Below are 14,521 nucleotides of genomic sequence, written 5' to 3' on the forward strand. Positions count from 1 at the left end.
TCGCTTTTATATATATACTAGCGAGGGGTACCCGGCGTTGCCCGGGTGTTTTTCGGGGTATGTGAAAAAAACCCGAGGCGTTGACAGCGCGCAGTTGGAAAATAGTAAAGTGTTAAAAAAACAAACAGGTGCGCGTTTTTGATTGACGTGACGGCGATAGCTATTCAGCAGTTACGATTTTGTGCGGGACAGTTTTGAATAAATCGGTTTGTTTGTTTTTAAAAACCCACTCCGTTTATTAGGAGGAGTGAAATGAAAGCTACAGTCTGATATGACAAAGTTGACATTGAACAAATGGTACTTAGCTCTCTTGAGACAACTGGCTTTCGGCCTGTGATTAGAGTCGAGTTTCGTTTTTTTTTTTATGCCGAAAACCGAATGTAATGCGCGCTGATGTGGGAAATGTCGAATAATTAACGTTTGAAAGTCAATAAAATGAAATAGACAGGCAAGCTCCGTGGATAACTCTGAGATATTACAATTTATAGATGATATAAAAAGTTTTAAGAAGTTGTGAACCGAGCAAGCGCTTCTCTGAAAGAAGCCTTTTGTGGACATCGAGGAAAAGCGTACATACGTACACACATACATTTTCGCTTTTATATATATAGACTAGCGAGGGGTACCTGGCGTTGCCCGGGTGTTTGTAGGTGTGTGTGAAAAAAACAAGTGCCCGTGAAAAAAAAAGCCTTGACGACGCGCAGTTGGAAAATAGTAAAGTGTGAAAAAAAACAGGTGCGCGTTTTTGATTGACGTGACGGCGATAGGTATTCAGCAGTTAGCATTTTGTGCGGGACAGTTATTAATGAGGTCAATAAATCGGTTTGTTTGTTTTTAAAAACCCGCTCCCCCGTCTGATGACGAAGTCGACATTGAACAAACGTTCACTGGCTCTGGGCCTGTTATTAGAGTCGAGTTTCACTTTTTTTAATACCGAAAACCGAATGTAATGCGTGCCGATGCGGGAAATGTGGAATAATTAACGTTTGAAAGTCAATAAAATTAAATAGACAGGCGAGCTCCGTGGTTAAGTGTGAGATATTACAATTTATAGATGATATAAAAAGTTTTAAGAAATTGTGAAAAGCGTACATACATACATACATACATTTTCGCTTTTATATATAGAGATAGATATATATATACTAGACCTTTTAGTCTATTAAAAATGGAAAAAAGTTATAGCTTGTTTGCTTAGAATGAATGCTATATGCCAAATTGATGGTTGAATATGGTGAAATTTGTGCTTGTTTTTGCATTAAATATTATTTCTTATTAATCTCTAACTATGCATCAAGCGGATTGCATAATACTTAGTTTGTTGCACGTTATCATAATAAAGTGCCATACAAAATTTATGACAGATCAGACTGATAGTTTCTGAGAAAAAGTGGAAGACAACCAGACAAACAGAAATCTATATATATAAAAGCGAAACTGTATGTATGTATGCTTGTGTGCTGCTAAAAACTTTTGACCAACGGAACAAAAATTCACAAACTTGGTATCATATTAAAGCCCCACCCTCCAGACGACAAATATCGAAAAATTAGCCCAAAAGGACCATCAAAAGTGCGTCAACTGATCGATTTTCCCGAAAAAAAGTGACATTTTAATGTTAAACATTACATATTTTTAAATCGATTTATAACTGCCCCAAAAAATATGGGCGGCAACTCTTCTACATAAAGTATACACGGGGCCGTTTATTTTGGGTTAACTTGTATTTAAAACCCGCTGAGTTATGTCACGTGATCTTGACGTCAGCAAGCTCTAATGGCAGTCTGAATTTAAAATTTAAAAATTTAACCCTCACACAAGCTAAACTATGAACTTCTACGCTATGACAACATTACCAAAGTTATTAGCACATTAAAAATAGTTAGATACGATAGTTAAACGAAAAATAACAAGCCAAAAATGTGAAGTAAAAAAAAAATACGCTTACAAAAAATATTAACGATCAAAGTTTTTACAAAAAAAAACAGCCAGACGCCATTTTCTTTTTTAGTAACAGTCTTCAGAGTAAGGAAGACGAAGTGTGAGAGAGAGAGAGAGAGAGAGAGAGAGAGAGAGAGACATACACAAACAGAGAGAGAGAGAGAGAGAGAGAAAGAGACAGAGAGAGATAGAGAGAGATGTCTAGACAGGAAACGAAATACGTAATTTAATAAATGCTAATGTGAAGTAAAACAAAAATATAAAATACTGCTACGCGATGACCCCATTTAGTGGCTATCTGTCAATCAAACCTCTTTCACTCGCTTTATAAGCCTTATTTTAACACTATAACCAATTCCTCTTACTCTTGGCCTACACGGTTAAGTGGTTGCAGTTTGTTTCACCTCCGTGTCAAGGCTCCCGGGTTCAATCCAGCCTCACGACCAAAACTATTTTTTTTCTTATACTTCATTAGACACGCGGGCAACATTTTTTTCATTTTTTTTTTTACTTCGCTTATTCTTTAGTTTACCCCCCCCCCTATACAAACAGCGTTTTTTTTTTTTTTCACTTTTTTAAATTTTTTTTTTATTGGTTTTTCCGCTTTTTTTAACATCGTTTCAGGGTTATTACTTATCCCCCCACATACACACACCTAAAAACACCTGGGCAACGCCGGGTACCCCCCCCCCCGCTAGTACAATATAAATTGTAAACATAGCAAATAAATAAAACACGATTCAAAACTTAAGATGTCACTTACCTTACGTTTTTATAAGCTGACCGTTTCAATTCTTTGATGACCTGTTTCAACTGCTTGTGCGTACGACTTCCAAAAAAGATGGTGGGTACCCTAGAATAAAGAGTTCTTTAAATGAAATCACTTTTTTTTTTTAATATTATTGTCATATTTGCAACTGATCTATCTAGAAGTTGAACTGGGTTCAATTATTGATTGAGGATAAAAAATGGTTTGTTTCGTTTAATCCTGTTAAGATTCAGCTCATGTCTTTCAATTGTAGTCGTGTCCCTTTTTTCCTGAGATTCTCATCAATAGCTCTAATCTTAATGAGAAATCGATTCTGAAACTTCTTGATTTTTCTCATTAAATTTTTTATTGGATTTCATATGTTAAATCTAACACCTGGTTACCTTTAATGCATCTAAGACCAAGCTCCTATCTCTACATCATAAACGCTCTGATCCCCATCTGGCATCAATTGAAATGGATGGCTCTCGTCTAAGCGAGGCCCCAGGCTTTTATAATCTCCTGGGTTTGACCTTTACACCTGATCTTAAATGGAACACATACATCAAGTCTGTGGCCAAGGTCGCTGGGAAAATGGTGGGATCCTTCTACCGCTCCAGAAGATATCTCACTAATGATGCAATTCTCTATCTATATAAGAGCCAAGTACGTCCAAAGATGGAGTACCGCTGCCACATCTGGGCGGGGGCTGCAAAAAACAGCCTATCCTGCCTTGACGGAGTACATAATAGACTCCGTGGCTTGGTGGGGGATGTCCTTTTCTCTACCCTGCAACCTCTTTCCCACAGAAGAGACATAGCGAGCATGTCATTGTTCTATCGTTATTTCCATGGCAGGTGCTCGTCTGAGCTCCATTCTTTGGTCCCCTCTTGCCAATCTTTCTCAAAAAACACCCAACTAGCTGAAACCACCGTCAATAATTTTTCCCACTCCCTATCTGTGCCTAAATCAAAACGTAGATACCATGAACAAAGCTACTTTCTTAGAACTGCACACCTGTGGAACTCTGTTCCGCTTGCCTGTTTCCCTCCCAACTTCAACCTGGATGTCTTCAAGTCCAACACAAACAAATTCCTGATGAACCGCCCCCCCCGCCCCTAAGTAATGACACCTTACCAATTCTCCAATACTATTACTACACTATCCCTTAGATTACTGTATACACAATAACCCTTATCCCTGAGTGGCCATTGGGCCTTGATAAGTGGTGAACTCCATGTAAAAAAAAACAAAAAAAAAAAAAAACACTCTTTCTTCTTCTCATAAAATCGGTTCTCTTTATCGTTCTAAACACTTTCTCACACCTGAGGCTATTTTTCCTATCTCTACAAATTTACTATCAGACCATGTATGGAGTACTGTTGGCATATTTCAGCAGGTGATAACAATCAGAAACACACCTGTAATTTGATTAATCCCACTTTTTCTTCTCTGCACCGTCTCTCTCACAGACATAATGTTGCTAGTGTCAGTCTTTTCTATAAATATTTTCATCAACAGTTGAAATCGGCTCAATTCAGCGAGAGGCCAAGGAAAACAAGGGAGGAATTGATAAAAATGGACTTGAGAGAAAGAGGGATAAATAAAGACCGAGCCAGAGATAGGTTACTGTTGGAAGTCTGCCATAAAGCCATGGCATGTGTTCTTGAGAATTATTATCAGATAATTCCTGCTTCCTTTCTTACAGCTCGTTTCACTCATTGATCCCGTGGTCTTCATTAATTCGCTGTTTTGACATTTCATTGCAATACAGCAATTCCCATCCCAAGAACTGCAGGTTTATGGAACTCTCTACACCAAAAGCCAGGAACTTTCTGGAGAAGTAGAATGCTCCAATTAGTAATGCTCACAGACATCATGTCGCTAGTCTCAGTCTTCTCTCATCATCATCATCATCATGCAGTCCGTCAGCCTTGACGATGCCTAGTCGGAGCCTCAGTGCTTTATCCTTCAGTACAGGACTTTCCACGTTGGCTCCTAACTTGCTTGCGCAGTTTAGGTGTAGTATCTGTACCGCATCAGATAAACACTCTCTGAACCTCCAATGCTCATTTCCGGTGGAGCGAACCCACAACGATTGGAAGCAGAGGAGGCCGCAGCTTCTGGACAAAAGTAATCTCAGTGAGGTAGACAGTCGCCCTATCGTATCTGCTAATATGCCTTTTCTTTCCGGCTGAGATTCCATAGCCTTTTAAGGAAAACTGCAAGGCAGCAGTAGGATTTGAAGTCAGAGTTCCCATCTCTTAGCCTTTTGCTGTGATAAGGCCCACAAGGTAGTGGTGTTTGATGTTGGGGTTGATTCCCCGAGTCTTGATGTAACCTTCAACCTTCTTTAGGTAGTCTTCTCCAAAAATATTATTCTTATCGCATGTCTTGTCATATTTATGCTGGTGAATCTCTGTCAAATTTGGGGGTTTTGATAAAGTTCAGAAGCATATCCGTAATTTGGTTGATTCCACTCTCTATTCTTCTCCGCATCTTCTTTTTCACAAATATAATATCGCTAGACTCAGTCTCCTCTTTATGTATTATTATGACGTGTGTGTTATACTATGATCGACCTGTAGCCGCTTAGGAAGAAAGTAGGAAAACAAATAAAGTAGAAAATAGATTTATTAATAGAAAATGGGAGAGAAATTGTTCTTAACATAGACAAAAAGAGGTAAATAAGATGTTCCAAAGTCTTCACACGCACACACTTTTATAGAGATATAGATTAAACAATGCTCCAAGAAAACTATTTTAACCTAATGTATATATAATGTATATAAAAAATATGCATATATATATATATATATATATATATATATATATATATATATATATAGACTACCCATGACCCGTTGGGTCAGTATGTTATATTAGCTATGGAATTCATGTATGAGCGTGACACTTGCGACGTAAAGAAAATAGTTTTTGTGACATAACAGAAACATTTCTATGAAAGTATATTAAAATGAAAAAATATAGATAGATTTCTATGAGTCATTCTGTTTATTATAATTGATTTTTTTTGAAAAAAAAATAATTTACAGTTACTGAATTATAAGTGGTTGGCCATACTTATAGGTAAATGTGCACTGAACAGATACCATAATAATTATTATAGTTAAATTCAAATTTTGATATATCTGCTTTTTTTCTTTTCTTTTTTTTTTTTACATTATTCATTTCTGTATTACGTTTAAGTTATTTTAACCCCCACTCTTCCCATGTTAAATAATAATTTTGAAATAATAACGTTAATATTTCAGCGTCCCAATTGTTTTTTGTTTTGTTTTTTTCGCATTTAAATTATCCAAATAAACAATTGTTAATAATGTCTGCTTTCTTTTTTTTTTTACATCGTTCATTTCTGTATTAAGTTTAAATTATTTTAAACCCCACTCTTCCCATGTTCAATAATAATTTCGAAATAATAACATTAATATTTTAGTGCGCCACGCATGCGCAACCAGATGTCGTAAACTGGAAAGTGGGTTACATACATCGTTACCAGATAATTTGAGTTTTATAATTATATATATATATATATACTTATTTGTTTGGTGGTTAAATTTTAAATTCTGAAAAAACAAACATATAAACACATATATTCGAATTAAGAATTTATTGTTTGACAAAAGGAATATATAGAAGGGGTTATGTTGATTTCCTTAATCCATGGATTTTCAATAATGGCTCATTCATTAGAGGAAATGAAATGCGGTAAGCAAAATGTTCAGCTGTGAATAGACACTTATTTTGCTTTTCAGCACAAATATTGAAAATAGTTTTTTGAGTGGTTGTTGATAATTATAGGAAGAGAGAATTTGATACAACCTGGGCAGTCCATTATCGGAAGGAGTAACAATGTCCTCTGGGATTCGCTTATATACCTATTTCTAGTAATCTGAATTAGATTGGATTTATTATATAATTCAGTCATCGTTCATATACCAATAAATTTTAAGCCAAAAAGAGATGACTTAAACTGTAAGCTACAAAATTATCATATTTCATAATTGAGCATTCATATATTGTTTTAACAAAAACCAAGATTTCAAAGAATGGGTCGATAGCAACAAAAAGTGTATTTCATCGGTAGTTACAATTGTTTCACGACTATTTGGACAAATTCAAACATTATGTCGTTTGAAAATTTTCACAAGAACAGCCTTTCTGCAGACTTATTGTATAATAACCATTTTAACAAACAAACATTATTGGAAAAATATTTCCTTTATAAGGAAAAGAAAACAAGTGAGACCACTTTACTTCTATCGCATCTTTGCAAAGTATATATTTTTTTTAATTTATATATCTACCTATTTTCATATCTTTATTAAATTTATAAAAAAAAAAAAAAAAAAAGATGCTACCACTAATTACCTATGTCTATTATATATGTTTAATTAATACAATTTATTGATTTCTTAAATTAGATTTCTATATTTCTTTATTTAACTTATTTTTAAATTTTTATATTTAAAAAAAAATTTTTTTTTATTACATTTTAACCCCAAACAAGGCATATTGCCACTTTGTTGTAGGGGGCTACTATCATGGACATGGGCATCAGGGGTACTGTGTAGGGAGTTGCACAGCAAGATGTCGGTTCGCGTTGCACTTGAACTTCTGCATGTTAGTACAGTTGGGGAAGCAGGAACCCGGCAGGGAATTTCAAAGTCTAGCTGTCCTGGGGAAGAAACTACTGGAGTAGAAGGCCCTCTTACATCTAGGGATCTCCACTGTGAAGGGGTGGGATTTAGCTGCTTGTCGGGTTTGTCGGAGGTATTTACGTCGAGGGGGCACAAGTACTTGCAGTTCGTCAGAGCATTCACCGTTAAAGTATTTGTAGAAAAGGCAGAAGGATGCAACATTTCGTTGATGGGACAGGGGTTGAAGTTTAGCTGACAGTTCAGGACCTATCAGATTGGCGACTCTCTTTTGAACCTTGTCTAGGAGCGAGAGACTAGTGGCAGATGCACCAGCCCAAATATGACAACAATACTCCATACATGGGCGAATGGTGGCCTTATAGAAGTATAGGATACTTTTGGGTGTTAGTATCTATATATATATATATATATATATATACTTTGAACTTTTATTGATCCAATTTATATATATATATATATATATATATATATATAGTAATTTATAAAATATATATGGCGATTAAGCTACACTGAATATTCTGCGTTTCATCCACTATAGGATTCGTCAGGCTTATGCGCGAATTCTGTGGTTGCTTCTTGTTTTTATATATGTTGAGGATTTTTAGTTAGCCAATCAGCTTTCTAGTATCCACCGCACCCCTTCCTATCAGCCAATGGGCATGCATTTTATCGAACAAAGGATCTGTTTTAGAACTAGGTTAGTGGCTTAAGGTAGACGTTTTCCTTTTTTTTTCTTTTTTTTTTTATATATAAATATACCTATGTGTACACACATACATGCACATATATATATATATATACATATATGTGTGATCGCTTATGTATATTCATGTTTATTTAATATATATATACACACACATAAATTGGATCAATAAAAGTTCAACAGCATAGCTGGTTCCACCATTATATCTTCAGTTGCATCAGTTTAAATCTATCCATCACACCTTTGTGTTGTTCTGCCTTCTATAAACATAACTTTCTTGTTATATACACATTAAACAATGCTTCAAGCAAACTAATTCAACCTATTAAATAAATCACGTTAATCTCTGAATACTGCATGATTCCGTGCTGAATAAGGAAATGAAACAAAAACCATATTAACCTTTTCTTCGGAGTTTTTCCGCCTTCATTTCCGTTGCAATGACACGTACACACCTTATTTTCTGCAGTCGGCATCAATTCTTTCTTCGGGCTCAGATCACAAGCATTACTCATTGTACTGGTACTTGGATGCAGATGTTGGTCTGGCGTTTCATAGGCGATGCTTATATAGGGACGGACACGTTTTGTTGTTTTCTATTCAAGTAAAAGAACAATTTTGTAAATGAATAGAAAAGCATGGTTCTTGTCCGGAATTCCCCACCATATCAAAAAAATAAAAATATAGAAAAATCTGTAGGATGTATGGAACTGTGACAAAATGAAAATATCATATTCCAAAACTCATGTAAATTGATCAAGTACTTTTATTTTTATAAAGAAAATCATTTTGTAATAATTAATAGAAATTTGTAGGCATTATCGCATACATTTTGCAAATGTGAGTTATCTCCCCTTTTTTTTTAATGTTTTCAAAATGGTGGACAAGTTAGGCGCCCTTCTATTACTCATTAAATTTGATTTTTTTTTTAAATTCATAAATAAAACTACTTGATCAATTTATGTGATTTTTGGAATATGATATTTTCAGTTCATTATGAGTATGTTCATCATACAGAATTTTCTTTATTTTTGTTTTTCAATACAGGGGGAATTTTGGACGAACCGAAAATTTATAAAACATATGAAACAAAGGCAAAAGTGATAATAATTTGCTTTTTTTTTTCTTAGTTTTGTTTAAACTTTTTTTTTATGGAAATCCCTTCAGACAAGGCATGAAGCCACTTAATGTAAACAGCTAAAAAAAAAAAAATACTACATGGTAAAAAGTCATCGTTTTGAAATTGAATTCATGAAGAATTAATATTTGCTTGCAGGTGACAATATCAGAATGTTATAATTACGACATCGGTAGTGGATAAAACACTTGATAAAATTCTTTAAATGATACTCTTCTGGAGGTTGAAGGTTCAATCCTTAGTGTGGGCAATAAACTATCCTTACATCATCAACGCTCTGATCCCCAGCTGGCATCAATTGTGATGGATGGCTCTCGTCTGGGTGAGGCTCCGTGTTTTGACAAGCTTCTGGGTTTGACCTTTACTCCTGATCTGAAATGGAACACGTACATCAAGTCTGTTGCCAAGGTCGCTGGAAAGATGGTGGGATCCTTCTACCGCTCCAGAAGATATCTCACTAATGATGCAATTCTCTATCTATATAAAAGCCAAGTATGTCCAAGGATGGAATACTGTTGCCATATCTGGGCAGGAGCTGCTAAAAACGGCCTATCCTGCCTTGACAGAGTACAAAATAGACTTCGTGGCTTAGTGGGAGATGCCCTTTTCTCTACCCTGCAACCTCTCTCCCACAGAAGAGACGTTGCGAGCCTGTCCTTGTTTTATCGTTATTTCCATGGCAGATGCTCGTCTGAACTCCAATCTCTGGTCCCCCCTCGCCAATCTTTCACGAAAAACACCCGTCTAGCTGAATCCAATGTAAAAAATTTCCCCCACTCTATATCTGTGCCTAAATCAAAACGCAGATTCCATGAACAAAGCTTCTTTCTTAGAACTGCACGCCTGTGGAACTCTGTTCCGTCTGCCTGCTTCCCTCCGGACTATAACTTGGATGTCTTCAAGTCCAATGTTAACAAATTCCTAATGAACCGCCCCCTTAAGTAAACACTTCAGAAAATCTCCTCACTAACTTAATGTACTTGCAATAACCCTTATCCCTGAGTGGCTTCCGGGCCTTGATCAGTGGTGATCACTGTGTAAAAAAAAAAAAAAAAAATACACCTAAAGAAGGTTGGAGGTTACATCAATCAAAACGTGAAAATAACACAAATAAATGAGAACAGTAGTCCGAATAATCCAAATAATACGAAATTATCTTCATCTCCAAAATTCTAAAATTTAATTTTATTTTCCGAAAGTGCTCAGAATTTTCTAGATGACCAAATCGTAAAAAAATCCCCGAGAAAAAATATCTACCTGTTTGCTTTTTCGTTTATTCAAATCAACAAAATCATCGTCGTCATCATCGGGACTCATCTTTTGATGCGGATTAAGATCAGATGCTTTAGCACATCCAGCATCGTCTGTACATTCTTGCTTACAACATCGATCTAGAATCAGAAACGAAAAGAAATTCTCCATTAACTTTTTATATTTCTCATTTGCTTGAAAATATATTCACTTTTAATATTTTTTGATCCATTCTGTAGTATTTACTGAGAACAAGCAATCTATGAAACATTAAGGTGTTCGATCACTACTCTTTGTGCAAAATCCTTAATGTTTGTCGGCAACTGTTCATTTCAAATGCTATTGTTTGTTCTCATTACAACGTATGAGGTGCCTTCAATAAGTTTCCAAACCTTTTTGCCAGGGTACTTTTATTGATAGCACACATATGAAACTAATCCTCTTCGAAGTAATCTCCTCCGGCTGCAATGCTCTTGTTGTACCATTCCAACTATTGAAAGGCTCCATGAAAGTCCTCTTGTGTGAGCATGTCAAGGCTGAGCTTAGGGAATAACCAAAAGTCACAGGGAGCAAGGTCGGGACTATAGGACGTAAAGACACTTTAGAAGAATGCCATGCAATAAAATTCTGTTTTAAACTTGTAAAAAATACCACAGAAACGTACGGAATGCTTCAGACTGCTTTTGGACTATCTTGCATGAATCGAGCATCAGTTTTTGAGTTGCATAAGAGATTCAAGGAAGGCAAGGAGTTTATGAGGGATGATAAGAGATGTAGAAAGAGTAAGGAAGTCAGTATACTAGAGTTGGTTAGCTCAAGGAAAACCTCAGAGGCTGTCGTTATGAGACAATTGAGGAGATGAAAGAGGCTGTGATGAGGGTCATCGACATCCTCATACAAAAGAACTTCCATGGGCCCTTTCAGAAATTGTTGGAAGATTACTTTGAAGGAGATAAGAGGTTAATGTGTGTACTATCAATAAAAGTGCCCATACGAACAAAATCTCCAAACTTATTGAAGGCACCTCCTGTCATGGTTTAGTTGTCCTCTAAACAGAAACATTCATTTTGCATAACCCCTGTCATATCAAATAACCTACTGTGGATTTTGTTTTGATTTTATTGTATGGTCATAAAACTTCTCAAATGTACTTGTGATGTTAGGCTGTACAAGGTGTTAACTTTGGTCAAAATCGCCTGCTCTTTCTTTCATTGGATTATTTCGATTATTGATTATCGAGACTTAGTGAAGACATTCCGATACAAAACCTATCTCAGAACACTGTCAGATACATAAAGTAAATTTGTGCGAAAATTCAGCCCAGCCATCACACATACAGTTCCTTTTATATAATAGCTTCATTTTATTTAATACTAAAATTTACTTAATAATTTTCCATAATTTTTGGTGTACATTAATAGCTTTGCTTGATACGTAAGTATATCAAATAGGGTTCTTGTCCAGAATTGCCCTAAATCAAAAAATATTATATTCCAAAATTCACGAAAATTGATCAAGTAGTTATATATTTTTATAAATAAAATAATTTTTAAGTGATTAATAAGAATTCGTAGGCATTACAATATTAATAGTGACTGTCATTTAATTGTTATGGACTTCCATTTCTTGCAATAAATAATTTTATCAAGAATTCTTCATAAGTTTTGGTTTCAATTATAGCTGATGTCACTCCAGTAATTTATTATTTTTATAAATAATTTTATCAAGAACTAGCATGGGTGCCCGGCATTGCCTGGGTGTTTGGAGGTGTATGTTGAGGGGGGGGAAAAAAAAAGGAAAAAAAAAAAACGGTAAATTTTTTTAACTTTGACCCCTTAATATTTATTGTTTTGGGCTCAAATCAAGTTATTAAGTTAGATCCATGTCCAAGGAAGCTATATCTAAAATTTCAAGTGTTTAGATCCAAAATTGTTGGATGAGTTTGGTAGAATTCTCAAAGGTCAAATCGTTGAACTTTGACCCCTTAACAGCCAAATTTCTGGCCGAAAACTGATCACATAGATTTTCCCAAATCTCAGTACCCTGTATATCAAATTTCGAGTGTAGACTAAAAATTGACAGAGTTATTGCATAGGGAAATGTACAGACACACAGACAGACACGTTCACTTTAATAGATATATAGATTCTTCATAAGTTTTGGTTTCAATTATAATTGATGTCACTCTAGTAATCTATTTTTTTTATAAACAATTTTATCAAGAATTCTTAAGTTTTAGTTTCAGTTTCGATTATAGCTGAATGAAGTCAAGTTTATATATATCTATAAAAGTGAACATGTGTGTGTGTGTATCTGTCTGTGTGTGTACATTTCCCAACGCAATAACTGTAAATTTTCATTGATCAGTTTTCGGCCAGAAATTTGGCTGTTAAGGTGTCATAATAGGGGTCAAAGTTAAAAAAATTGACTGCTTTTTTTTTTTTTAGCTCAACATACACCTCCAAACACTTGGGTAATGCCCGGCTGAAATGCTAGTATATATATATATATATATATAAATTTTGGTTTCAATTCAAGCTGATGCACTCAAGTCATATGGATATATTTTTTTATTTTTAAAATCGAAACTTTATAATATATAAAAATTAATAGTTGGTTGTTTTTGTTTTACGGCATATCAACCCTTTTCAGGTTATTTAATGCCGAATCCAAAGATTCGGAAAAAGTTTTTTAATAGAATATATTTGTTTTCAAGTCGGTTTCTATTTAAACCATAGTTGGGACCCTAACAGGTACTACCACTTTAGATCAGAGTGGACCTGGGAGCAATGGCAATTAAAGGGTGGCTCCACACTCCCCAAAGCCCGCAAGCTGGGGCCTCACCACTGGATATAGTTTAAGGTCATATCCAGGGCCTAAACATTAATAGAATATTAACTCTATAATAATAGATCCGAAAGCTGCAAGAATATATATACAAAATCCGCAAAAATTTAAATATCATATTTAAGCATACTTTATGACTGGGCAGACACCAAGCGTCCTTGCTAGCTTAAATAAATACTTTTGCAGTTTTAGCAAAAGAGCTATGATAATATCAGAGCATCTCCATTTACACTGAACAATTACAGAATGCCAACATCAATATATTACATATGAATGAATCCTTTGTGGAATTTCCACAGGTCTCTCTAGTAAAAACATTATTATTATAAAAAATATTATTAAAAAATTATTATTATAAAAACATTAAGAAACTCATTAAAAAAATAACTTATTATCAAAAAATTATTATGAAACTCATTAAAAAGAAAAACAAAACGATGCTACAAAAAAAATGGGATTAATAAAACATACCGTTATTATTTTTGTCGTATATTTTTGTAATAGTTGGGTTTTGCTTATTGCTGTTATTGTTATTATTTAAATTCATTTCAAACAAATTTCTGAAATGTTATTTTTTTTTTTTACAAGCCTTTCGGATTACAATACAAAATAAATAAATAAAAAATTTTTTTTTAAAGTTCCAAAAATAGCTAAGTAGATTCAACTTTCTTGCATTTGGTAGAAGTTATTTGGGGTACATTTTTTTCATCTATTTTTTTCATGTTAATAGGAAGAAAGAAAAAAAACAATTGCAAAAATTTTAATTAAAAAAAACAAACTTAAAAACAAAGAAACAATTGCAAAAATTTTAATAAAAAAAAACAAACTTAAAAACAAAGAAACAAGTGCAAAAATTTTAATTAAAAAAAACAAACTTAAAAACAAAAAAACAATTGCAAAAATTTTAATTTAAAAAAAAAACAAACTTAAAAAAGAAAAAAAAAACAATTGCAAAAATTTTAATTTAAAAAAACCCATAAGCATAAAACAAAACAATACTAAAAAAAATGCAAATATTAATAAAACATACCATTATTATTTTTATGTTCATTTTTGTAATGGTTAGGGTTAGCAGTTTGGTTGTTGTTGTTGTTGTTTAAATTCATTTCTGATAAATTTTCCTGACAAGCTTCACACGGGGCACCTGAAAAATGAAAAACATTCAAATTACAAAATATTTTTAGAATTTTAAACTTTTTCTATTTTAAGGA

At 34.1% G+C, this 14,521-nt stretch overlaps 1 protein-coding gene across 1 annotated transcript in view; it reads right to left on the bottom strand.

Moving 5' to 3' along the window:
- The window catches only part of LOC145255589 (Fanconi anemia group J protein homolog), a 100,407-nt gene that overhangs the window by 59,676 nt on the left and 26,210 nt on the right, over positions 1-14,521 (bottom strand). The window contains exons 5-8 of the mRNA XM_080114067.1: positions 14,341-14,454; positions 10,470-10,603; positions 8,477-8,670; positions 2,705-2,794 (exon numbers count right to left, since the gene is read on the bottom strand). Of these exons, the coding sequence (XP_079970193.1) occupies positions 2,705-2,794; positions 8,477-8,670; positions 10,470-10,603; positions 14,341-14,454 (532 nt within the window). The remainder of the gene's footprint in view (positions 1-2,704; positions 2,795-8,476; positions 8,671-10,469; positions 10,604-14,340; positions 14,455-14,521) is intronic.

This window comes from Euprymna scolopes, chromosome 31 (genome assembly GCF_053919585.1).
Source record: "Euprymna scolopes isolate OS-2025 chromosome 31, ASM5391958v1, whole genome shotgun sequence".
Taxonomy (NCBI): domain Eukaryota; kingdom Metazoa; phylum Mollusca; class Cephalopoda; order Sepiida; family Sepiolidae; genus Euprymna; species Euprymna scolopes.